Raw genomic sequence first — 26,461 nt, 5'->3', positions numbered from 1 at the left:
GAACCACTCCAGTGCTGTGCCCCTGATGCCCACCAAGTGCTCCAAACGAGAGAGTAAAATGACATGATCCACTGTATCAAACACAGCTGTCAAATCTTCTGTTGATCAGTGGTCATGACAATTGGCATATTAATGATCATAAACTGACCTCACAGCTGCTCAAACTGTCACTGATACAAATGATTGCTTGGAATAATGTTTAGTTGCCACTCTGTGAGCTCACCTTCTGTCACAGTAGTTGGAGGAGGACTTGATGTAGCTTCACTCACTCTGGAAGTTCCTGAAATTAAGGACCAGACATTTCATGGTGTTAAGTTGTGCTGGGTTATTCTGATAGTGAGCCAATGTCACATATCAGAATCAGAATCGTGTTTACTGGCCAAGTATATGCACAAACACATACAGGGAATTTGGTTCTGGTCGACAATATGTAAACGGCACAGTACACACACACACACACACACGCGCACACACACACACACACACACACACACACACACACACACACATACACACACACACACACACACACACACACGCACACACACACACACACACACACACACACACACACACACACAAAGGTGTGCAGACCAACAATATAATAAACAACCTAAATCTTATACATGGAAAATACAGGATTACAGAAATGCAGAAATGAATACCACAGAGTGTACATACAGTGCAGTTGCATTCTAGCAGTGTGAAGCAGTGTGACAGTTCAACTATTTAGGAGGGAGATGGCGAGGGGAAAGAAACTGTTCCTATGTCGGGTGGTCCTGGTCTGCAGGCTTCTATACCGTCTGCCAGAAGGCAGCAGGTCAAAAAGTCTGTGTCCAGGGTGTGAGGGGTCTGTGATGATTTTCCCTGCCCGGTTCCTGGTTCTTGAGAGGTGCAGGTCCTGGATGGAGGGCAGGGGGGGCGTCGATGATCTTTTCTGCTGCCCGTACAGTCCGCTGCAGTCTGCTCCTGTCCTGTTTGGTGGCTTGCCCATACTAAAGTGTTATGGAGGAGCACAGGACAGACTCAATGACTGCAGGGTAGAACTGGATCAGCAGCTCCTGTGGAAGACTGTACTTCTCCAGTTGTCTCAGGAAGTACATCCTCTGCTTGGTCTTTTTGAGGATGGAGATGTTGGTCTCCCACTTCAGGTCCTGGGAGATGGTGGTACCCAGGAACTTGAAGATCTCCACAGTAGATACCAGGCTGTTTGATATGGTGAGGGGGAGCAGTGTTGTGGGATGTCTCCTGAAGTCCACTGTCATCTCTACAGTCTTAACCGTGTTCAGCTCCCGGTTTTGCTGACTGCACCAGAGTACCAGGCGCTCAACTTCCTACCGGTATGCAGACTCATCACCATCCTGAATGAGGCCAATGATGGTGGTGTCATCTGCAAACTTCAGGAGTTTAACAGCCGAGTTCTTGGAGGTGCAGTCATTGGTGTAGAGGGAGAAAAATAGTGGTGAGAGGACACATCCTTGAGCGGTACCAGTACTGAGGGACCGAGTTTCAGAGGGGATCTCCCCCAACCTCACTTGCTGCTTCCAGTCTGTCAGGAAGCTGGTGATTCACTGACAGGTAGCTGGTGACACGCTGAGCTGGGAGAGTTTGGAGGAGAAGAGTTCAGGCCCAGTGGTATTAAAAGCTGAACTAAAGTCCACAAACAGGACCCTGGCATAAGTTCCCGGGCAGTCGAGATGTTGCAGGACGTAATGCAGTCCCATGTTCACTGCATCATCCACCGACCTGTTTGCTCGGTAGGCACACTGCAGGGCGTCCAACTGGTGGCCAGTAATATCCTTCAGGGCTAACACTAGGCGTTCAAAGGATTTCATGTGAAGGCGACATTTCTATAATCATTAAGTTCTATAATGGTGGGTTTCTTGGGGACAGGGATGATGGTGGAGCGTCTGAAGCAGGAGGGAACTTCACACAGCTCCAGGGATCTATTGAAGATGCGGATAAAGATGGGAGCCAGCTGATCGGCACATGTTTTGAAACACTGTCTGGTCCCAGGGATTTCCTAGGCTTCTGTTTCTGAAACAGGCAGCTCACATCCTGAGTATGTTTTCTGAGTTCCAGGGGGAGCAAGGGGGGTTGGTAAGATGGAGGTCGTTGAGTCTAAGGAGCTTGAAGGAAAAGCGTCCGGACTGCTTTAAGTTGCTTGAAGACGTTTCACCTCTCATTCGAGAAGCTTCTACAGTTCTAAGGTCAAATGGTGGAGAGTCCCAGATCTAAGCCCTGTGGGAGTGTCCCCCCCAAGAAGGACATGGACCCCCTAATGATCCTCTACCTAATCACACGAGCCAAGGTCTGAAAACATGTGTAGGTCACAATCAGCCACGGTTTCGGGTGAACCCCTTGTGAAACCTATCATGTTACATCAGCCTGAAACACACTGGCTTCCTCAGAATGCCTCACTGACCTCACAGCTGCTCAAACTGTCACTGATACAAATGATTGCTTGGAATAATGTTTAGTTGCCACTCTGTGAGCTCACCTTCTGTCACAGTAGTTGGAGGAGGACTTGATGTAGCTTCACTCTCTGTGGATGTTTGTGAAGAAGGATTAATAATTACCTTTCTAATCATACAGGCTTAATTTCACAGAGACTAGAAGTTGAGTTGTTTTTTGAAGTTGTCTGTTTATCTTTCAGGTTCTTACTCTGACAGTCATAAACCACCTCCAGGTACTTGTAAGTGTCACCACAGGGGTCTCCAAACACTGAGCTCTTTGCTCCAACAGTACAGTTGTTCTGCCAGTTACACCTGTGAATGCAGGTCAAAGGTGAGTCAGCAGAGGACTGAAATACGCCGTGTCATCTGAGAGAAGATGGAAAGCTGAAGAAAGAGAGTCATCATCTGTACCTGTTAGTTACATATTCTGTACTATTGGGACTCGAACAGTGAACATTTTGGAGCTGAGAGTCAGGACGTCCATCAGGGCACATGGTGTTGTCACGCCGACCAAAGTTAGCCCAGTAGACGACTATAACCTGTCCTTCACCTGAGGAAGAGTTCATAAACTGTAACCATGTTTGTAGTTCTATCAAATGAAAGTTACACTAAAGTTACAATAAATGAGAAAAATAAATCTGACCACACTGAAGTTTCGCCTGAGATCCTTCACATGTTACACTGTGGACTGACAAAGAAACACATCACATTAGAAACTGTAATAATTCATGTACAGATGTGACTGATTATTAGCTGATAATCAGAGATGTAACAGACTTGCAGGGAGGCAGTTGAAGGTGATGTCCAGGTACATGCAGACGCTGGGATCACAGGTACAGACCATGTTTCTATTCATTTCACACACTTCCTTCAAGTCACAGCTGCAGGGAGACAAAAAGCTCATTTGCAGGTTTGTTGAAGTGATCAGTTCATGATTTCTAATATCTGCTGCTTTCATTTGAACTGCTGTTACTTTTTATTGTAATCAAAGCAGTTAAACTACCCGACAGTGTTCACCTTTTCTTGATGAAGTCCAGATCGTGAAGCCGAGAGCAGATTTCTTTATCTGCACATCTGTACAACACTGACTGCACAATCATCACTCCACTGCCTGTTACATACACGATGAGACAAAAGGAAAAATAACTATTAATGTAATTCTTTTATTAAACTTCATGATTTAAAGCTGAGAGTCTGCACTTCAGTCACATCCAGACTCACAGCCTCTTGTTCCCCAGTGGTGCTGGTTTCAGTCATTATGCAAATGTGCTGTTTAAAAGGCTGGAAACCTGCAGTCAGCTGAGACTGATGGAGTCACTTGGATGATGATGAAATGTTTCTCCCACTGAAAACGCTTGTCATGGTCCGGAGTCTGTGGACTCCGTGTTTATGTTTAAGTTTATTCATCTGTGGTTTTGTTTATTTTGGGTTGTTTTTCATGATTATCCCTAGTGTTTTGTGTCCTCTGTGCTCTCCTGTTCCACATTTCACGTTCCTATGTTCTGTCTCCCCAGTCTGTGTTAAGTTTCAGTGTGTAGAGTTCAGTCAGTGTGTTTCCTGTTTTATTTTGAAGGTCCGTGTCTTTTGTCAGTGTTTCTAGTTTCGCTTCCCCCTGTGTCGTTATGTCCAATTAATCCCAGCTGTGTCTCCCTCCTGTCTCCCATTCCCTGATTGCCCCGTGTCTATTTAAGTCCTGTGTTTTCTGGTGTGCGTTGCTGGTTCGTCTGTGTGGTTCCCCTGCATCTGTCTATGTCTCCCTGCTTCTCTGTTTGTGTCTCAAGGTTTCAGGTTTGTTTTACGCTTAGTTTTCCCAGTTTAAGTTTTGTCATTTCTGTTCTCGCCACCTTCGCCTTTTGTTGTATGTCATCCTCCTCAATAAAGCTCACTCACATCAGCAGTGCCTGCAACTTGGGTCCTTTAATAATTCCCACACAGCTTGCATCGCAAACTGTGACAACGCTACGTCCAGATGAACTGAATCAACTTTTTGAGATCCTGACTGTCTAATTTAAAATCCACTGTGGTGATGTACGGGAGCAAAAACAAGTCACTGTATATATTCTTATAGACCTGACTTTACATCCAGCTTTAACGTACAAACTACACCCTCCTTACCACAGCTCAGCTGTAGGACACTGATGTCGTTAAAGGTGATCACTCTCTTTGTGGATATGGGCTTCACATTGGAAGGTAAAGAGAGCTGGGCTCTGCTAAACCCTGTAATAAAAAATGAATACTGTGTATTTAATCAAATAATGCTGTAGAAGAGAGCCTGAGATGAATAATAACTAATGATTACATGCAGAGAGGTGTATAAACACACATAACTACATGCTTCACCAGTATCGAGTTAACAGCTAACACTAAAACCTTTACCTGAAGTCAGGAGGAAATACGCTGCTCCCAGCACTGAAAGAGACAAACAGGAACCTCAGTGTTAGACTGTGTGTTGGACACAGCTCATTTATTCATCTTCTGTTTAAATCTATGTTAGCAGAGTTTGGTGTGGCCTTTCATTCATCTCAGAGTATGAAATGAAAATAATCAATAAGGATTTACAGAGTGTGTGTGCTAAAAAAAGCTTTTAAACTATTTATAAATCCCCACATTCATGAAGACTTACACTATTGTGAAAAACACTTTATAAGCAACGCATTCAAACTACAATTTTTTGTGTCCTTTTTTATTATTATTATTAAATTGGAAGCATTTGAATCTTTTCAGTAAAATAATCTGTATTCATGATTAAGAGTAAGATAATATAAAACTGTTTCGAGTAAATGAATACCAAAGAATAAATTTCAGGAGACTTTACAAACTCTCTGTAAAGACTAGAAAGCCTAACTGTCCTGCTGAGATAATACAAACATGTATTTATGATATTAGATTAATCGCTCTATTGAAACATGTCAAAGTTCAGCACATTTTACTTCTTGGCACTGATTTCATTTCTACTGTACATGAAAGATTATGAGTGTGTTGTACTCACACAGTGAGCTGCTGAGTCCGGAGCAGAGCATGGTGTTAGAGCTGGTTTTCAGTGAAGAGCTGAGCTGATGGGGGATCAGAGACCTGGTGTCTTCACACTGTCTGGTTCAGAAATGTTACCTACATGCAAAAGAGGCACGCAGTGGAAAAAGAAGGATGTCTTCCTTATTAGACGCAAACATTCAAATGAGGAAATAAAAATAAAATAAACAAAGATATTACAGGCGTCTCGGACTCTGAACTGTCCCTCTGATGGACTCATTTCTAATCCTGTCCATGCTGCTCTACTCCCACTGAGCATCTGAACATCTTCAGCTCAGCCTCCCGTCTTTGTCTCAGAGCAAACATCACATCTTCCATCTTTAAACCTTCACTTTCACTCTTGCTGCTCTCTTTCTGTCTCAGATCACCCCTGACACTCGTCTCCACCCACTCCACCCTGCCTGCGCTCTCTTCTTCACCTCTCTTGTTGCTTTGGATGGTTGACCCCAAGTATTTAAACTCATCTACCTTCACCAACTCTGCTCTTTCCATGTTCACCTTTCCCATTATTGTTTTTTCTATCCTGTCCTGTCTGGCAGTTTTGCATTCAAGTCAAGTCACACGACACACGCAGGACAATAAAGTACACCTGTGAATACAGTTGCATGCAAAACATTCTGATTTGAATGAAATATTGTGTCTCACTGGTCAGAGCACACACAGGAGACAGTGTTTGGGACCGTGGTTCAACGGCTGTGATGAAATGGGGAAAAACATCAGTAAACAGCAGTAACTATGTCCTTAAAAACACAACATGTCATTGTGCAGCAGCTACAGCATCATGCAAAAGGTTTGGAGCACAGACGGAACAGGACCTTCATGAACACCCAAATCATCATCCAGGAAACCTGAGGCTGAAAAAGCCATTACACCTGTGTTTGAGTGTGTTGTTCAAACTCACCACGAAGGGCTCGAATATTTCTTTTGTTTTTTTAAAACATCTGAAAAAAGTTAAACGTGTTTCTAAAAAAGTGGCCTTTCTGGGACAAATCCCTCCACCCCGATCATGTAACCATTCACTTCAGTTTTATTTATAGCGCTCCGTATCACAAAAGCAGACACTTGAAGGAAGCTTTAAACTGTGAAGTAAAGAACCTACAAAAATACAGAGAAACCCCAACAATCAGACGACCCCCTAAGAACAAGCACTTGGCGACAGTGGGAAGGAAAAACTCCCTTGAAATAGGAAGAAATCTCCAGGCTCAGGGAGGGGCAGACATCTTTAATGAGCTGTTGGGGCTGAGGGGAGGAAGACAGGACAAGGACACGCTGTGGAAGAGAGCCAGAGATTAATAATCATAACTAATAATTAAGTGCAGAGAGGCGTATAAACACACAGTGAGTGAAAAAGCCGGCAGCAGCGCAAATATATGCACGATCACGTCTGTGTTCTTCAGGTCTATCATCACAAGACTGACACACAGATTGAGTGCAGGCAGGAAGCTGTGTAATGTTGTTCACCCTCATTCAGTGGAGTTCACTTCAGTTCTTTCCTAAAGGCTCACCAACGTGAATGTTTTGTCTCCCTGCTTTATCACACCTCAGTTGTCAGTTTGTGTGCTCAGAAACAAACATACTGCTGAGAGACATCGTCAAAGCTGTTGCAGTTATCAAGGATGGCTAATCAAGTTTGTTTTAGTCGGGACAGAAGGCAACATGAAGCATTCAGGAAGGTATGCCTGTTTTAGGATCATGGCTCAGTAACCACAGCACTGAACCATGCTCCTGTTGGCTGATTTCCATGAAGGTGAACTTAAATGATCTTAAATTTCTCATTTTCTGTCTCTTCCTCCTCAGATTAAGCTTCTGGATTCATCACAGGAGGTTCAGACACACAGCCAGTGCTTCTGTGTGGCGGTGCTCTTATGTGCAACCACACGGCGGCGCTGCTCTTCCAAACAGCTCATTACTCACAGCTCAGAGTGCCGGTTGTCCCCGCTGCACACAATGGTATTTTAAATGAAGTGAAAGCTTTGTATTATAAACATATAAACCGTACAGCATCCATAGTAAATGTGTCTTCTGTCAGGCTGTGAAGCCAGGATCAACTCCACCTTCTTCACCAAGCTGCTTTGATTATTATCATTCACCTGCTGACTCACAGCGTTTGTCCTACACAGACCGTTCATACCTCAAAACACCCGGCTCGACTGTGTGCTGCATGCTTCCACTCTGATTTTTACAGTTTTCTACCCTTTCTGAATTTTTCCACTTTTTCTGGTGATAAAGTCTCATTGACTTTGAATGGAGAGACAGCCCTCTCTCACCCCTCCCTCAGTCACTCACTCATCTCTCCCTTGTATGATGAAAGTGATGAGTTCAAGTGCAGCATCTTTTCTGTCTCTCTCAGTATGAACATACATAACTTCTTTTTCTTATGTTAAGGTATCTCAGGATTAAATGTGGAGCTAAACTTGTTGAACTGACACAAAGACGACTTTCACTGGTCGATCAAAGCAGGCTGTATGTGGCCCACCATGAAAGATGACTTTGACATCTCTGATCTAGATGGAGACGATTACTAGAAGCTCCAAGTTTCTAGTTATCAGCTGTTTGTAGAGCTCTGATTGTTGCTGTTTATAGCTAACTGTCATCACAGCAACATTAATCTGTTTATGTCATCCATAATTCAGTTCAATTCAATTTTATTTATATAGCACCAAATCACAACAAAAGTCGCCTCAAGGCGCTTTATATTGTACAGTAGATAGCACAATAATAAATACAGAGAAAAACCCAACAATCATATGACCCCCTATGAGCAAGCACTTTGGCGACAGTGGGAAGGAAAAACTCCCTTTTAACAGGAAGAAACCTCCGGCAGAACCAGGCTCAGGGAGGGGCGGGGCCATCTGCTGTGATTGGTTGGGGTGAGAGAAGGAAAACAGGATAAAGACATGCTGTGGAAGAGAGACAGAGATTAGTAACAGATATGATTCGATGCAGAGAGGTCTATTAACACATAGTGAGTGAGAAAGGTGACTGGAAAGGAAACACCCAGTGCATCATGGGAATCCCCAGTAGCCTACGTCTATTGCAGCATAACTAAGGGAGGATGCAGGGTCACCTGGTCCAGCCCTAACTATGTGCTTTAGCAAAAAGGAAAGTTTGAAGCCTAATCTTAAAAGTAGAGATAGTGTCTGTCTCCTGAATCCAAACTGGAAGCTGGTTCCACAGAAGAGGGGCCTGAAAACTGAAGGCTCTGCCTCCCATTCTACTTTTAAATATTCTAGGAACAACAAGTAAGCCTGCAGTGTGAGAGCGAAGTGCTCTAATAGGGTGATATGGTACTACGAGGTCATTAAGATAAGATGGGGCCTGATTATTTAAGACCTTGTATGTGAGGAGCAGGATTTTGAATTCTGGATTTAACAGGAAGCCAATGAAGGGAAGCCAAAACAGGAGAAATCTGCTCTCTCTTTCTAGTCCCTGTCAGGACTCTTGCTGCAGCATTTTGGATCAACTGAAGGCTTTTCAGGGAGTTTTTAGGACTTCCTGATAATAAAGAATTACAGTAGTCCAGCCTGGAAGTAATAAATGCATGAACTAGTTTTTCAGCATCACTCTGAGACAGGATATTTCTAATTTTAGAGATGTTGCACAAATGGAAGAAAGCAGTCTTACATATTTGTTTAATATGTGCGTTGATAAATGTAAAAAATGTAAAATATAGAATCATCTTAAAAATCTTAAATTCAAAGTAATTTATATCGTATATTATTTTACTATTTACACTGAAATACGCAAAAAAAAATTGTTACAGAAATTTTTTTTTAACATCTGCATTGAGGACAAGGCTCAGCGGGCCCAACACTCTAAAGGAAAAGAAAGACAGCACAGAAAATTCCACACTTTGCTTTCAAAAACCTTCACTTCTCAGTCAGAACACAGAGAAGAACACACACCTGAGGACAGTCAGGAAAAATGGGTGAAGAACTCTTCAGACCGCAAACTCACTCAACCTGAAAAGAAAGTGTTAGCTAAATGACTCAATTTTGCCATTTTTCTTCAACAGCTGCCCACAGTGGACCTCATCACAGCCACAGAAACCACCACACGGATTAATAAATTATCACAGACAGAAGCAGAGCAAATCAGGATGAAAGTTTCAGCCACCCTCTCCAGTGCCAAAGTCCCTCCATCCAACCTCACAATACAAGAAAAGACGGCCGTCGCTTCCCTGAGCAAAGACCACAACATCACCATATTACCAGCTAGTGTGTGAGTTTTTCATTAAATGCTTTTTTCAGTTTTCTCGCTGTGTTTATTGTATGATTGTTTCTGTGATTGTGTGGTTTGTTTTTCAGTCCAGTGGGATGCTATCCCTGTCTTTGAAGCATGGAGTCAGGGTGGTGCTGCAGCCGAGCACCACTGTCGAGCAAGTGTTGTTGGCTGTAGGGGAGCAGGTGGGACATGGAAACATTTCATACGCTTCACATATGAATAAAGTGGTTGTCATATTTTTGAGAGAGCAGGGGTTTGTCAATCAGCTTATAGAGAGTGGCCTGTATTTAAATGATGAACTTATGCAGGTTTCACCCCTCGCAGTGCCCTCTACTCGGATCACTGTGTCGGGGGTGCCTCCGTTTATTCCCAGTGCGGCTTTGGAGCAAGAACTGAAGCTCTTTGGGAAATTTGAAAGTGGCTTCCGGACAGTGAGTCTGGGCTTAAAGCATGTTCAGTCCCTTCGGAGGCAGGTGTTCATGTTTTTAGACTCCCACACACAGACACTGGATGTCTCCTTCCGTGTCAAACATGAAGAAGGGTTCTACACGGTGTATGCTAGTTCTGGGAATATGAAATGTTTTGAGTGTGGAGATGTGGGTCATAAGAAAATAATGTGTCCTCACAGACAGCTTGCAGCGGGGCCCGCTGTGAATGATAGTGGGGAGGGGATTAGCGGGCAGCAGGCGCTGCGCCTGCAGCGCGGGTGAGGCCACTGTTGCCCCGGCTGAGGCTGTGCCTCCAGCGCATGGTGAAACTGTCCTGGAGAGGACGCTGCACCTCTGGTGCGAGGTGAAGTCGGTGTTTCTCCTGAGGACGCTACGGCTTTGGTGTGGAGTGAGGTAAGTGGTTGCATGACTACGACTAAGTCGAAAGAGAGGGTGGAGGCTGAACCTGCGGTCAGTACAGCACAGAATGGGGATGAAATGAAGAGATCAGAGTTGGATGTAAAGTGTGTTGTTGCCTCGGGCAGGACGCCTGCTGGTTGTTTTAACACCGTGAATGACGTGCAGTGTGATTCTGACTCTGATAATATTTCTGTAGCAGACAGTGTCTCTCAAAATGCAGATTTGTATAGACTCTGTGCACCTCAGCATCAAATCAAATCAAATCACTTTTATTGTCACATCACATGTGCAGGTACACTGGTACAGTACATGTGAGTGAAATTCTTGTGTGTGAGCTTCACAAGCAACAGAGTTGTGCAAAATACAATAATGTAAAACAAGCAAAATATAAAAATGGCTAATCTAAAAAGTAATAAATATATGTACAATATGTAAAGGTATATACATTACTGAATGTGTATACTAAATATGTTTTTCTACGTGTGTGTGTTTGAGTGTGTATATAGTATGTATATACATGTTTTACAAATGAAATAAAGTAAACAATAAAATAAGATATATAAAATATACAGAGGTTGGTATGTGCAAAACAGTGGTATTTATATACAGTATGGAGTGCATAATGTTGAAGTTCCAGTAGTGAGGGTGAGGTGTCTATGAAGTGTTCAGCAGTCTGATGGCCTGATGGAAAAAGCTGTCTCTCAGTCTGCTGGTACGGGACCGGATGCTGCAGAACCTCCTTCCTGATGGTAGTAGTCTGAACAGTTTATGGCTGGGGTGACTGGAGTCCTTGATGATCCTCCCCGCTTTCCTCAGGCACCGCTTCCTGTAGATGTCTTGGAGGGAGGGAAGCTCACCTCCAATTATCCGTTCAGCACACCGCACTACTCTCTGGAGAGCTTTGCGGTTGTGAGCGGTGCTGTTGCCGTACCAGGTGGTGATGCATCCAGTGAGGATGCTCTCAATGGCACAGCGATAGAAGGTCCTGAGGATGCGGGGGCTCATGCCGAATCTTTTCAGTCTCCTGAGAAAGAAGAGGCGCTGCTGCGCCTTCTTCACTGTTTTGTTTATGTGTACTGACCACGTAAGATCCTCAGCCAGATGTACACCAAGGAAGCGGAAGCTGCTCACTCTCTCCACAGCGGCGCCGTTGATGGTGATGGGGGTGTGTACTCCTCTGCACCTCCGGAAGTCCACTATCAACTCCTTTGTCTTTGCGACGTTGAGGGTGAGATGGTTGTCTTGACACCAGTGGGTCAGGGCGCTGACCTCCTCCCTGTAGGCCGTCTCATCACCGTTGGTAATAAGACCCACCACTGTAGTGTCGTCCGCAAACTTCACAATGATGTTGGAGTTTCTAGTGGCCGTGCAGTTGTAGGTGTAGAGTGAGTACAGGAGAGGGCTCAGTACACACCCCTGTGGAGCACCAGTGTTCAGTGTGATGGGGGATGAGGTGGTGCTGCCCAGTCTGACCACTTGGCGTCTGTCAGACAGGAAGTTAAGGATCCAGCTGCCGAGGGAGCTGCTCAGTCCTAGATCCTGCAGTTTCCTGTCCAGCTTCGAGGGAACGATGGTGTTGAATGCTGAGCTGTAATCTACAAACAGCATTCTCACATACGTGTCTCTCTTCTCCAGGTGTGACAGGGCAGCATGGAGTGTCAGGGCTATGGCATCATCAGTGGACCTGTTGTGGCGGTATGCGAACTGTAGAGGGTCCAGTGAGTCGGGTAGTGCAGAGCAGATGAAGTTCCTGACCAGCTTCTCGAAGCATTTGCTCACGATGGGGGTCAGGGCTACGGGTCGCCAGTCGTTCAATGAGGAGATGGTGGAGGATTTGGGTACAGGGACGTATGTACAGGGCATATGCTACTTCCGGTGGGGAAACTCCTGTAGGGCGCTTCGTTTCCGGTCTGATATTCGCTCCTTGTTTACTGCCGCTTTTTCCAGAACAAGTCAACCAAATGGATGAATCAAGTAGCGATTTACATTTCTCCAGATGTCTTGGGCATTTACGGAATATATAAGTAGATGTTGTTCATAGATCTGTCGATATTTTCCCCTGCGCCTCAGAGCAAAACAGAGAAAGGATTCAAATTCTATATTTCTCAGTATTTGCAAACAGCGGTCCCTCGTTTATCGGTATTATGTTCTAAAAATAACCAGCGATAGGTGAAATCAAGTAGCCAATTTTATTTTTTGAAGGTACAAAAAGTTTCGTTGACATTGTTGTGTTTGTTGGGGAAAAAACGTACAAACATTCAGTACTGCACTTCAGAGTCACACTGCTAGCGATCGATGCAGCGATTCTGTACTGTACAGGTGAGACGGCACGGAGGAGATCGTCTGCAGCCGATCAGGACGCAGGACACAATGTGATTTTAAAAAAAAGCATGCAAACTTGCACTAAAAAATCTGCTAAACAGCGAGGTGAAAGGTGAACCGCGTTATCGCGAGGGACCACTGTAATTTTGAAGGTAAGTCACAGCATACCCTTCGTAAATACTAATGTATAGAAACCCTTACCAGCAATCATTCATTTTTGTGGCTTTTTTTCACGGTTTGTTAACATGCTGTGTAGGTGTGTACTTGACTAGCTGATATCGACATAACGGGGAAACATCTGGTTTGACTATTCTTCACCTGTAGTTTGAATGCTGAACATTTGCCTGTTTAAATCATAAGACCAGTCACTATACAGAGATGTGCTTCTGAATGTGGACGAAGTGTCTTCTGATTTTGTAATGCAGTTCTGCTTGTGTTGAGTGATGTAAACAATCGATCGATCTAAACTCTTTAAACGTCAAAATTGATCATTAGATTTTTTATGACACAACAATGGTGAGTGTTCCCACCTTCTGCTCTTTGTAACTTAACGCCATCTTTCCGTTTTTGTGTTTTGGACATGATTTTGGAGTATATCTTCGGAGCAGCGATTGACCGCAAAGTAAAGCTACCGGCAATGTACAACCCTACATCCGGTCTCAAACCAGGAAGTTATCGTTTTCTCATGCACAGGGTCTATTCTTTGGAGGAAATTGTTGCTTTTCTGGATGACACCTTTGGTAAAAAAGTAAATGTTAGGGAATATTTCCCTGATGTCGAGAAATTCATTCGGTCAGCTATGACTCTTCAGAAAGTTGTGGGGTTGGACTTACTGGATGGTAAAAAGACACGTTACTGGTCTGAGGAAACAGTTGAAGCCTCTGAATCGACAGAGAAAATGAAGTTTTCACAATAAAACGTCATGATCATACAACACTGGGTGTTTCATCTCTGCTGGGTTTTTCCTGTTTGCTTTCTTGATGGCTTCCTCTCATGTGCAGGGGTCGAGGGTGGCCTCCTTGAGTGTGAATGGGTGCAGGGATGCAAATAAGAGAGCCTTATTAGCTGAGGTGATCAAGCAGAAGAGACTAGATAGTCTTTCTCCAAGAAACACATACTGACAGTACAAATGAAATAGACTGGGGTCTGTGGTGGGGAGGGCAGCAGTTTCTTAGCCCCGGGACAAATTTTAGCGCAGGAGTTGCTATTTTATTTTCTCCTTCTCTAAATGCAAATGTTACTTTCAGCATGGAGATGGTAAAGGGCAGAGTCCTCATGGTGAAAACTGAAATAGAAGGTTTTATTTTTACTTTTGTTAATGTCTATGTACCAACCTTAGGGTCTTGAGATTATGTTTAAAACATTAAAAGAAAATTAAGTGGTGCTGCTCAAGGGGACTGTGTTGTGTTGGGTGGGGACTGGAATTGTTGTCTTGACTTTACTTTGGATAGGACTGGGGAGGAGCCGCGTCTGCTTTATCAGATATCCCACCGAAAAATAACTTGGTTGATGTGTGGAGGATGAAGCATCCTTCAGCCAGGCAGTATACCTGGGTGAAAGTAACTGATGGCAGAGTTAGTGCAGCGAGATTAGGTTTTATGTGTCTGTTTCATTTACTGCTCGAATTGTTAACTGCCAGTGTTTTCCTGTTGTTTTTACAGATCATCACTTATTTTTAATGGCGCTGTTTCTATCTACCACCAGCAAATCCAAATCTTTTTGGCGGTTTAATATAAAATTATTGCATGATCGGATTTTCTGTGAAAATTTTGGGGTTTTTTTGGGATTACTGGAGATCAAGGAAGGATGATTTTAATTCCCTTACTCAGTGGTGGGAGGTAGGAAAGGCCCAAATTCGGCTGTTTTGTCCGCAATATGGTTTTAATTTGACAGCCAATATCATGAGAACTGTGCAAGAGCTAGAAAAAGAGAGAACACATATGGAGAATGTCTCTGGTTCACAGTTAAATCAGCAGAACAATGACTGTTTAAATTCTAAAAGACAAGAGCTTAATCACTTTCTACATGGAAGAGCTAAAGGAGCTTTGGTTCAAGGACGCTTCACCAGAGTCCAGGACATGGACGCTCCAACCACATTTTTCTTTAATTTGGGGAAGCTGTGATGTGGACTCTGCTTCGGAACTTCTGCAGGGGCTTCCTCAGCTGAGTCCAGGGGATCGGGACGTCAGGGATATAACCTTGGATGAGCTGTCTGCGGCGGTGTCTCAGATGGCTTTAGGCAAAGCTCCAGGAATAGATGGTTTACCATCAGACTTTTTAAGCACTTCTGGAGTCTTCTGGGTCGGGACCTACTGGACGTGTTTAAGGAATGTTTTACAGAAGGGATACTTCCAGCTTCCTGCAGGCGTGCAGTTATTCCTCTCATACCAAAAAAGGGAGATTTAACCCCTCTTACAAACTGGAGACGAGTGGCCCTTTTATGTGCTGACTATAAGATTCTTTCCAAGGTTTTATTGAACAGACTGAAAATGGTCATTGAACTGTTGATTGGTGTAGATCAATCTTACTGTATTCCAGATAGGTCTATGATTGATAACTTATTTTTAATGAGAGATGTGTTTGATATTTGTAAAGTGTACAATGCTAAAGCTGATCAGGAGAAGGCTTTTGACCTTGTGGACCAAGCTTTTCTTTGTTCCACCTTGAAGACCTTTGGTGTTGGGCAGGGGTTTCTGACATGGGTGAAGCTGTTGTATAGCAATGTTTGCTGTGTTGTAAATAATAATAAAATTTTATTTATATAGCACCTTTCTAGACAGAGTCACAACGTGCTGCACATAAGATAACAAATAAAAAAAGCTAAAACAGACAATTTAAAACTGGCAAAAATTAACCAAGAACAGTTTTAAAAAGGTGAGTTTTGAGTTGTTTTTTAAAAACAACTACTGAGTCCACAGTTCTTAATGTCTGTGCTGTGAAGGTGGGAGCAGCGTTGAGTTGTCCTGTGCCAGTTCGGAGGGGAATTACACAGGGTGCCTATCTCTGGACAGCTCTATAGCATTGCTATTGAGCCTCTGTAGACTGAGGAGCAGGTTGACGGGTTTCTCTTTGCCAGATCTGGCTCAGAGCCCTCCTGCCGTTGTGTCAGCATATGCTGATGATGTTAATGTTTTTATTAAGGATCAAAGGGATGTGTAGAAATTAAAGGAAAGTCTGGTTTTATATGAAAACGCTTCTTCAGCCAGGGTTAATTGGGGTAAGAGAGAGGCCTGTTTGGTGGGGCAGTGGAATTTGTCGAGTATTCCCAAACTTCCTGGGAACTTTTGATGGGGTCAAAGGAGTATTAAAACTCTTGGGGTTTACTTGGGGAGTGATGACTTTGTGAAGCAGAACTGGGAGGGAGTGCGGGAAAAGGTGGAGGCTAAGTTGTCTAAATGGAGCCGGTTGCCCCCCTACCTGTCCTACAGGGGAAGAGTTCTAATAGCTAACAATCTAGTTGCCTCGTCTTTATGGCACAGATTACTTGTTTTAGTGCCACCAAACATCTTCTGGAAGAGGTGCAGCGGCTTCTGGTGAAGTTTGTCTGGTCGGGTCAGCATTGACTTCGTGCGGCAGCCCAGTATCTTCCTGTGGCGGAGGGGGGACAAGGCCTCATAGATGTTTTATCCAGAACTGCAACCTTTAGACTACAGACGGCACAGAGGCTGCTGTATGGCTGTACAGCTATATTATAGCTGTGTTAAGGTGCTGAATTTCCACTCTCTGGTTGGAATCAGGGAGTCAAAATGGATTGAGGTTTTTGCTTCAGATTCTACCCCTAAAGGCAGGTGGGGGGTCCTGTATAAGCCTCCTGTTGAAAAGCGGATGGCTGACCTCCAGTGGAGGATTGTACATGGAGCAATAGCCACAAAAAGACGCAGAGCCCACCTGGACCCAAGCACTGGGGAGGGATGTCCTTTTTGTTCAGAAAAGGAGACGCTGGAGCACTTAGTGGTCTGTTGTCCGTGGCTAGTGGGTTTATTTTCTTTGTTGCAGGAGTGGGGGGAATCTCTGAGGGAGAAATCTCTGTACCTTTGTTTGTTTTTGGACCTAAGTATTCAGTGAAGAAAAGATGGACCTTGGTACTGATTAATTTTTTATTTGGTAAAGCCAAGCTGGCAATATGGAAGACTAGGAAGAACCAGATGCAAGCTCAGGGTTGGACTGATGTTGTGCAGAGTTTAAAGGAACTGTTGGCATCCTGTCTGAGGTGACCATTGGAAGGTTGGGGGTTCAAAACCTCTGAACAGCTACCCTGAGGTACCCCTGAGCAAGGTATCCTCCCCAGCCGCTGGATTGATGGCTGCCTACTGCCTTACTGAGTGACTGGGTTAAATGCAGAGAGGAATTTCCCTACAGGGGATTAATGAAGTATACATTATCATTATTTAGTTATCAGCATCAGTCGATGAGATCCCAGGATCAGAAGTACTGATGGTGTATTTATGTCACACACGTTTTTCCATCACAGCTGCAGGGAGACAGAAAGCAGCTCGTTTTCAGGTTTATTAAAATGATCAGATGATGATTTGAAGCATGAATGACTCACTTTCAGGTAAACATTTCAACTCCTTTTAATTTAATTGAATTCTTCTTCTCTCTGCCTCTTGACGAACTTTCTCCCTCTCCCTTCCCTTATCTTTCCTGCTTGGCTTTCTCATGTCTCTGTCTAGTCTTGTCTGCTTCTCTCCCTCTACCCTGGAAGAGTCTCACAGTCTGTTCTCTAAAACCTAAAAGAGGAATTATGGATTTGATCAACTGGTCCCTGAATGCAATTGACACCCTCTTCTCGACGAGAAACCTGGGTTCGGGAGAGCCCATTGAAGACATCTATCTTTTTGGAACCATGATAACAGAGTTCTTGCTGATCGGCGCTGGCTTGGCCCTGGCTTGGCACTGGCTTGGCACTGGCTTGGCCCTGGCTTGGCCCTGGCTTGGCCCTGGCTTGGCCCTGGCTTGGCCCTGGCTTGGCCCTGGCTTGGCCCTGGCTTGGCCCTGGCTTATCGAAGAATAAAGAAAGTGGAAACAGCTGTTCAAATCCCCACAAGGCTGCCCGCTATGATGATTGGAACGATGGAGCGAGCCATGGCTTCTCAGAATGAGCTCATCAGACGCAGCACGGATCACATCTTGGAGAAGCTTGCGGCTGCTGTGAGTGCTGAGACTCTGACAACATCTAACAACATCTTGGAGAGGCTCACGGCTGTCGTGAACACTGGTGCTCTATGAGCAAACTGGATAACATCTCCATGTAGCTGGATAACATTGTGGAGAGGCTCACAGAACTCCAACGGGAATGGTGAGGAACCAGTGATGGACATTAGATCGACTGTAAAATTGACATGCAGTGGTTCACACTAAAGCAAGAACACCACCATTATTTCATGCAGCTACCATATTGGCGCCAGCTGTGGTCTCAAGACTGGAGCTGAACATAACAAACTGTGTTTAGACTCTTTGTTCCAAACGCCCTGGTACATTTATCTCCAAGGACGAGTCGGACGGTGGGTCTGGGCCCAGCGCTGGAAAAATAGCTGCAGGACAGGATGGCTGTGTCTGCATCGGCTTACTTCTCACCCCTTATCCACCCCTGCTGCTTGTCACGTGCTTCATGATGTTGTGATGTGGACATTTATGTGCTCTCTGTGCGGAGGAGTTTTTTTGTTTTCTGTTCTCATGCTGTCCTCCCATAGGAGCCCAGCATGAGTAGAGGTCTCTTTTCCCCCTCCTCGTCTTGCCCATTGTATCGTACATTTCAGTGTTTTTCCATAATACTCCGACCTGTCTCCCCATGTGATGTCTGTGTTGTGTATGTAATGTCGGGGGGGGTCCCATTTCGTTGCAGGGCAACTTGCATGTGACAAATAAAGGCTTTCTTGACTCTTGACTTTCTTTATTATTTGTATTTATTGTGATATGAAATCATATTTGTCAACACATTTTCCAGCAGTGATGTCATCGAGGCTTGACATCCTGCTGGAAGTGACATCAACAGTGAGGATGTGACATCATCATTTTAGATTTGTCAGGACACCAAGGAGCAGTTATGGATCTCTGACACAAACAAAAGCTTTGTTGTCGTCACACGGTGCATCATTGGGATCTCCTCCTGTAAAGAAGAATCAGAATGAAGAAACAGAAATAAAATCAGAGGTCTGTGCAGTAAATGTTTTCTTGTCTGTGAAGGTTCTCAGTCATCCAGGTCACTGTAGTCTAAGGAGCTTGGAAAGAAAAGCATCTGGACTTCTTTAAGTTGTTTGAAGACGTTTCACCTCTCATCCGAGAAGCTTCTTCAGTTCTAAGGGTCAAATGGTGGAGAGTCCCAGATTTAAACCCAGTGGGAGTTTCCCCCCAAAGAGGGACAAAGGACCCCCTGATGATCCTCTACCTAATCACATGAGCCAAGGTGTGAAAGTGGGCGTGGGTCCCAATCAGACGCTTTTCTTTCCAAGCTCCTTAGACTAAATGTTTTCTTCTTTTCTAATGTAAAAAGAACAAAACACAGTTCTTATAAAGACCTAAGATTACATGACTTCAGTCAATTAAAACCAAACACATTTCATCAACAGGCCCACATTCAGTTTGTACCTTCATGGTTTATCTCCATACAATCTTCTTCTCCTCCAGAGTTGTCAGGTTGTTCACTGCCCCAGATTATGAAGTCAAACTGGGAACCATCACTCCACATCCACACAGTTTCCTGGAAGAATAAAGTTTGAGGTTCAGTTTGTTCTGATGTACTTTGATGCATCTATGCTGAGAGTGCAGACATGAGACCTCTTACACCACTCGAAGACAATGAAGCTTCATTTTGTTTTTGGAGGTAAAAAATGAAAAGAAAAATCAAGTCAACAGCAACATCTGTCTCCAGGAACAAAGTCCTGATTAATCAGTCTGTCACATGTTGACCTTTGAATCAAACTGATGAATATGAAGAGAAAAATATGAAATATCAGAAACAGCTGCAGCTCATCCTCTTTATCTATGAAACACTTACATTCTCTCTATCATTGCCTCCAACCCAAGTTCGTTCATTTGGCCCTGCTGCTGTGTGAGTGAGCTCTCTGATGAAGGTGTACTCAGCTGTGCTGTGGAATGAGGCCAGATGTCCACTGAGTGTCTCACAGGAACTCTGAGGAGGAAGATGTGGTGCAGACCACAGAAGATGAAAAGTGTGAGAATGCTTTTAAAATCAGTCAAAGACAGAAACTCTTTATATGATCAGTGATGCAGCGACAGCTGCTGTTATTTCCTAATGTACCTCAGCATCAGTCCAGATCTTCTTGCTGCTGTCAAAGATGAAACAGCGACCTCCAAACCAAGTCCAACCAGGAGGGCAGGAAGGAGCTGCAACATGATTGTAAAGTTAGAAGATCAATAATCAGATTAATAATTGCTCAGAAAAAAAAGAAAGTAATTTTAAAAAATGTGCGAAACAGCTCAACAAATATCACACAAACTGTTTTCTGTGCTGTTTGGTTCATAATGTGTCTGTTATTGTCAGGTCAGGTCCTTGGCAGCAGCAGAGCTCTGGATTGGTGGATCTTGGAGTCTAGCAATAGTTCCCAGAAGCCAGCCGTGCCACAGAGTTACAGCAGCACACAAGTTTGAGATGGATTTTTAAAAAGTACGATGCTGATAAAAACAGGACTGTATGTTATCAGTACACATACATCACATTCATTTGTGTGTTAAACATGTTAGTTGGTTATCCACCAATGAAGTAGTAGATATTGGACAAGTTAACAGATGCCAGATTAAGCTGGCAAACATAACAATAACTTATTAATGATCAATTATATATTTCATCTTAATTAAAACAGAAAAAAGGCTTCAGAACTTTTTGCTGGTCTGAGTGAAATATTAGCTAATATAACATTATGACATGTAGTTGTCTCTTTATTGTTTATTCTATTTAATTTTTCAAATATGTACACACACACACATAGATATACATATTTAGTATACATATTCAGTAATGCGCATACAGTCTTATATTGTACATATATTTATTCATATAATTCTCAGTTTTAGCCATTCTTATATTTTGCTTGTTCTTATGTTATTGTATTTTTGCACAACTCTGTTGCTTGTGAAGCTCGCACACAAGAATTTCACTCGTATGTACTGTACCAGTGTACCTGCACATGTGATGTGACAATAAAAGTGATTTGATTTGATTTAAAGACAACTACATGTCATAGTTGTCTTTAACTTTGCCTGGTGGCTTACTGGGCTTAAGCCCGGGTCATTTTTTCAGAAGCCCGGGGTCTTTTGGAGTGTAATTTGTTTCATAGTTAGATGCCTGACTGACAACTGTATAAAACAAAAACTACACATAATATTCGAAGCACATAGCGCACAGTCGTAAATTCCCCCTAATTTTGGAATGATCCGAGCTCAGGCACGACTGAGCACTGACGCATGTGAGCGAGGCGGGAGAAGCTGCTGCCTGCGAGTTTGCTGCAGACAGAGGAGAGCTTAAGTTCGACCAGGTACCAAAGCAAATCATTCGTACTGTACAAATAATGTAAATATGACGGTGTATCACAAAAGATTGATATCAAACTGATCACTTGACCCATATTACGTTACTTGCTCTTCGAGTGAATCAACAAATGGTGAAATGAAAAGCCAAACAACAACAATGCTGTTTTTAAGAGAGTCTTAGCTTACATGTGTGTTTATTTCATATTTTCAGTTGTTTCCCTCCACGGCTAAACAAACTCTCTAAATCAGTTTCAGTTATGTACTGATAAACACAACAATGGACATAAGGAGCTTCTTTCAAAGAAAAAACTCAGGTAGATGTTATTTTATATATTATGCTTTGTATGTTGTTCAGTATATTTCTATGCAAAACAAGAGGAATTTCAATACACAGCAGTATATTCACAGTTGAAACCAGATATTTACATACACTTTACGGAAAAAACATTAAAACATTTTTTTTTTTACTGTTAAACATCAATTTAGAGTAAACTTGTTTTGTTTTAGATAAATAAATATTGAAATATCTTTTGAATTAGTTAAATGTCAGAATAAAGAGAGACAGAGCTGTCTATTTTTATCACTTTCATCAATGTAGGAGTATATATACACTAAGTTTATTGTTAATTAATAAGAAAACTCCAGACGATTCCATTCTGAGCTGAAGAAGCTTCTGATTGGTTAGTAGAGTCCATGTGAGTAAATTGGTGGCACAGCTGTGGATGCATATAAGGCAAAACACAGAGCCTGTTTCTGTGACATGGGAACATCAAGAGATGTCAACCAAAACACCAGGAACAGAATTGTGGAGCTCCAGAAGTGTGGCTCAATTTTGAATACAATTTGGTGCCATTTACAATTAAGAAATACAGACAATTTCTCTCTTTACTCTTAAAGTTAACAAATATGTTTTTTTATATTTATCAATCTAAAAAAATAAACATTTAGTCTGATTTGAGAGAGGAACAGAGAGGGAACAAGAGCAGGTGAGACAGACATGTTAGTCAAATGGTTGTTGTTAAAACATGTATCAGTACCTAATGTAACTTTTTAGGTTTGTTATTTTTCAAATTCTATATTTATTAGGTTATGCAGGCTTGTTTGCACAACAAGGCTAAATAATTATATAAACTTTTCTGAATCTTGGTAGACTTAATAAATGTAGTGCAGGTCTATGATGATTTTCAGTGTTTTGATTCTGGTTCTGTCTTGGTTAAGTCCTAAGTCGTCCTGATTTTGAACTGTTGTAGTCCTGTTTTAATTCTGGATCAGTTCTGGGTCTGGTTGAATTGGGGTTTAGTCCTCGTGTCTTGATACAGCCCTGACTTTGTTCTGTCTTGCTGCTTAATTAAAAAACTAGTTTAAGGTGTCCTGCATATGTGATATATATTTTTTCCTATATGAAGTCATTCTTTTTGAACAAAACTCAAAACCCAGCCTAATAAATCTTTGAGTCATTTAACCCCCCCAATCCACCCCGCATGCATACTATCCTTTAGGGCTACGCCCCGGGTGTATAAAATGTCTGGTTTAAATGTCTGGCCTCTGGTTTAAACGACAGGTGTCCAACTCCAGGCCTCGAGGGCCGGTGTCCTGCAGGTTTTAGATGTGTCCTTGATCCAACACAGCTGATTTAAATGGCTAAATGACCTCCTCAACATGTCTTGAAGTTCTCCAGAAGCCTGGGAATCAACTAATCATTTAATTCAGGTGTGCTGACCCAGGGTGAGATCTAAAACCTGCAGGACACTGGAGTTCGACACCCCTGCTTTAAACAAACTTAATATGAATCAGCTGTTAGCTGAAACAGCTAACTTTGTGCTACGTGGTTATGAATAAAGTGTCAGAGAGCATATCTAAGATGTCTCATCAGTGCTGAGTTCAGGTTTTATGGTCCTGCTGACTGTTACTGTGTGTATATGTTACAGCTCAGCTGATGACACTGAAAACACAAGAACGTAATCATGAAGATAAATAATTATATGAGGCTAAACGTGGAATTATACTAAATATTTAAAGTTATATAAAACTGTATTATGCAATACCACACTAATCGTGTATTACAATATTAGTATATGCTGAGTACACACATTCCTAATAACCGATAACACTTGATGCGTTTTATTTAACATCAACAATTATTTTACGTCCATAAATAAAGTCAGGTAATAAAAACTTTGTCTCCTGATGCATTTACCTGTCCAAGCCTACACAGGTGTGTCTGCAGTGAGACAGCACCCACAGCCTGACATCCATCTCATCCTGTTTCCAGCTTCCTGTTTTTAATAAAGCAAACATTACAGCGCTCTGCTCTTTGTTTGTAATATAAAGATTTACATGCGGTGCTTGAATGTGATTCATTTACATATTTGTTGCAGTTTTAATACAACATTATATAATATTCTTCATGTGTTTATGTGTGTTATGAGTTTCAGCATTAGTTCTGTGGTGGAGGTTTTGGTTGTTATTTTCCATGAAGAGTTTTCCAGCAATAAAACTGCGCCCTAAATTGAGTCCTGCACTTGGGTCCTCCCTCCTGCCTGCTACACAGCGAAACCACGACAGGACCTTTGATTCTGGAATGACCTGCCTGACGAGAACAGGCTCCATCAACCACAAACCTCCTTTAATTAAAGCACATTTTTCTACACTTTGGGGTTCACACTTGGGATTTTGTCTTTTAGCCAGTAATCATTTGTTGTTTATACACCTGATTTTTATTGATGTGATTTTAATCATTGTTATTCTTTGTTGTTGTCATGTTTGTTGGCACTCTTTCTCTACATTCTAATACATTATAATTGTACTTTTTAATCTTATTGCTGAGTACCTTTAGTTTGTGTTTTTAAATGATAAATGGTGTAAAATAATAACTGTTAGAGAAAGGAGCTGTGACCCGGACCTGGGAGAGAATTTGGAAATGTTGTTATTTGTGCCATCTATGTTCCTGCAGCAGAAATGCAGGGAGAGGCGCTGATCGACAGGCTGCATGTGTCAGTGTTCACCAGCAGCTCCTGTTTTTGCTGCTGGTGATTTTAATCATTGGCGTCCTGAACCTGTGCTCCTGGGTTTTTAGCGAGGTACATGTGAAAAAAAAGTACTGGACAAAAGCTTTGAGAACGTTAATAATGTTTATAAGGTCTTTCTATCCCACACTATCATACAGCATATAAACCTGTTCTATAATCCAACGGGCCCCCACACTTAGCTCGAAGGTTAAGGATATTTTTGATAATGCTGTGCTGGGAATTTGAGAAACTGGCATGAAAATCATAGGAAACAAAGAGTATCAGTCTCTCCAGTCAAAACATGAAAAACTGATTCATCAGACTCATAAAATCTCATATCCTTGTTTCAGAGTACATGCTATTACCCTCGGGGAGATGGATCAAGCAAGAGGGTGTAAAACAAATAATAAGGAGTCAGTTGCACCTGAATGTTTGCTGGAATTGTATTAAGAGAAATAGATTAATTCATTGATTAAGTAGTTAATTTATTGCTTGATTGATTTCTTGATTAACTTTTTTTATAACTAAATATTTATGACAAAATGAGTCTGTTTTCTTCTAAAAAAACTTCCATTAACAGTTTCAATTTGTTCACTCAGGATCTGAAAAGCGGATAAAATATTCATGTCAGATACTTGAACTCTTTTTCAGCACAGAAATGTTATTTATTTAAAATATAATAAATTAATTACTGTTTAATTCACTTTAAAAACAAACAATTGAATTCAGGGTGTAAGAGTTGTTTTTTGAAGTTGTCTGTTCAGCTTTCAGGTTCTTACCCTGACAGTCATAAACCACCTCCAGGTACTTGTAGGTGCCACCACAGGGGTCTCCAAACACTGTGTTTGATGCTCCAACAGTACAGTTGTTCTGCCAGTTACACCTGTGAATGCAGGTCAAAGGTGAGTCAGCAGAGGACTGAAATACGGCGTGTCATCTGAGAGAAGATGGAAAGCTGAAGAAAGAGAGTCAGCATCTGTACCTGTTAGTTACATATTCTGTACTATTGGGACTTGAACAGTGAACATTTTGGAGCTGAGAGTCAGGACGTCCATCAGGGCACGTGGTGTTGTCACGACGACCAAAATTAGCCCAGTAGACGACTATAACCTGTCCTTCACCTGAGGAAGAGTTCATAAACTGTAACCATGTTTGTAGTTCTATCAAATTAAAGTTACACTAAAGTTACAATAAATGAGAAAAATAAATCTGACCACACTGAAGTTTCGCCTGAGATCCTTCACATGTTACGTTGTGGACTGACAAAGAAACACATCACATTAGAAACTGTAATAATTCATGTACAGATGTGACTGATTGTTAGTTTATAATCACAGATGTAACAGACTCTCTGGGACGCAGGTGTAGGTGGTGTCCAGGTACGTGCAGACGCCGGGATCAGAAGTACTGATGATGTTCATATTTATGTCACACACTTTTCTCCCATCACAGCTGCAGGGACACAGAAAGCAGCTCGTTTTCAGCTTTATTAAAGTGTTTCAGGTCAGTATTTGAGCTGCTGCTGTTTTTATTCAAACAGTAATTTGTTATTAAAGATGTTAAACTACCTGTTCTTGATGTCCTGAGTGTCAGTCTGAGAGCAGGTTTGTGTATCTGCACATCTGTACACAGCTGACTGCACAGTGATCACTCCCCTCTCTGTTATACATACACAGTATCAGAGAAAAGGAAAAACTACATGTAGTAAAGCAGGTTTGATGCACTCTGACTTCATGTTTTAGACCCAGTAGCTACAGTCACATCCATAAATGTTAATCTGACCTCTGTCCACAGTGGATTTTATATCAAATCTCCCCTGATTGGTTGATTTATTCTTCATGTTCAGAGTTCCAGTGAACAGCTACCAAATGCAAACTCAGCTCCAGATGTTGTAGGTGCTAAAGTTTGAATGAACTGAGGGAACAGGCCTCATCTGGCCATGAAACTGCTCGTCAGTCAACTATCTGATTCCTGCTGAGACTCTGAAAATGGGGCAGCAACACGTGCCAACGGGCACCTGGTTGCCCACAGGGACTGTGAGAGTTACCCACAGGGCATGCTCTAAAAATACTGCAGGTCACCA

The 26,461-nt window shown here is 42.5% G+C and overlaps 1 protein-coding gene and 1 long non-coding RNA gene across 2 annotated transcripts; both read right to left on the bottom strand.

Annotated features, from left to right (window-relative positions):
* Positions 1-222: 222 nt before the first annotated feature.
* LOC134619578 (uncharacterized) lies at positions 223-2,728 on the bottom strand. The gene is made up of 3 exons (XR_010092012.1): positions 2,665-2,728; positions 2,501-2,545; positions 223-280 (listed from the first exon to the last, which is right to left on the bottom strand). It is a non-coding gene; the product is annotated as an uncharacterized LOC134619578 (long non-coding RNA).
* A 16,196-nt stretch (positions 2,729-18,924) lies between these two features.
* LOC134618293 (L-rhamnose-binding lectin SML-like) lies at positions 18,925-26,218 on the bottom strand. Its single transcript, XM_063463637.2, has 10 exons — positions 26,161-26,218; positions 25,944-26,037; positions 25,727-25,851; positions 25,593-25,637; positions 25,361-25,499; positions 25,158-25,261; positions 20,142-20,227; positions 19,878-20,012; positions 19,469-19,580; positions 18,925-18,989 (listed from the first exon to the last, which is right to left on the bottom strand). Exons 1-10 carry the CDS (start codon positions 26,216-26,218, stop codon positions 18,925-18,927), a joined length of 963 nt encoding a protein of 320 aa, XP_063319707.1.
* Between the last annotated feature and the right edge of the window lie 243 nt (positions 26,219-26,461).

Source organism: Pelmatolapia mariae, linkage group LG20 (genome assembly GCF_036321145.2).
Source record: "Pelmatolapia mariae isolate MD_Pm_ZW linkage group LG20, Pm_UMD_F_2, whole genome shotgun sequence".
Taxonomy (NCBI): Eukaryota; Metazoa; Chordata; class Actinopteri; order Cichliformes; family Cichlidae; genus Pelmatolapia; species Pelmatolapia mariae.
This window is presented reverse-complemented; position numbering and strand designations above follow the sequence as displayed.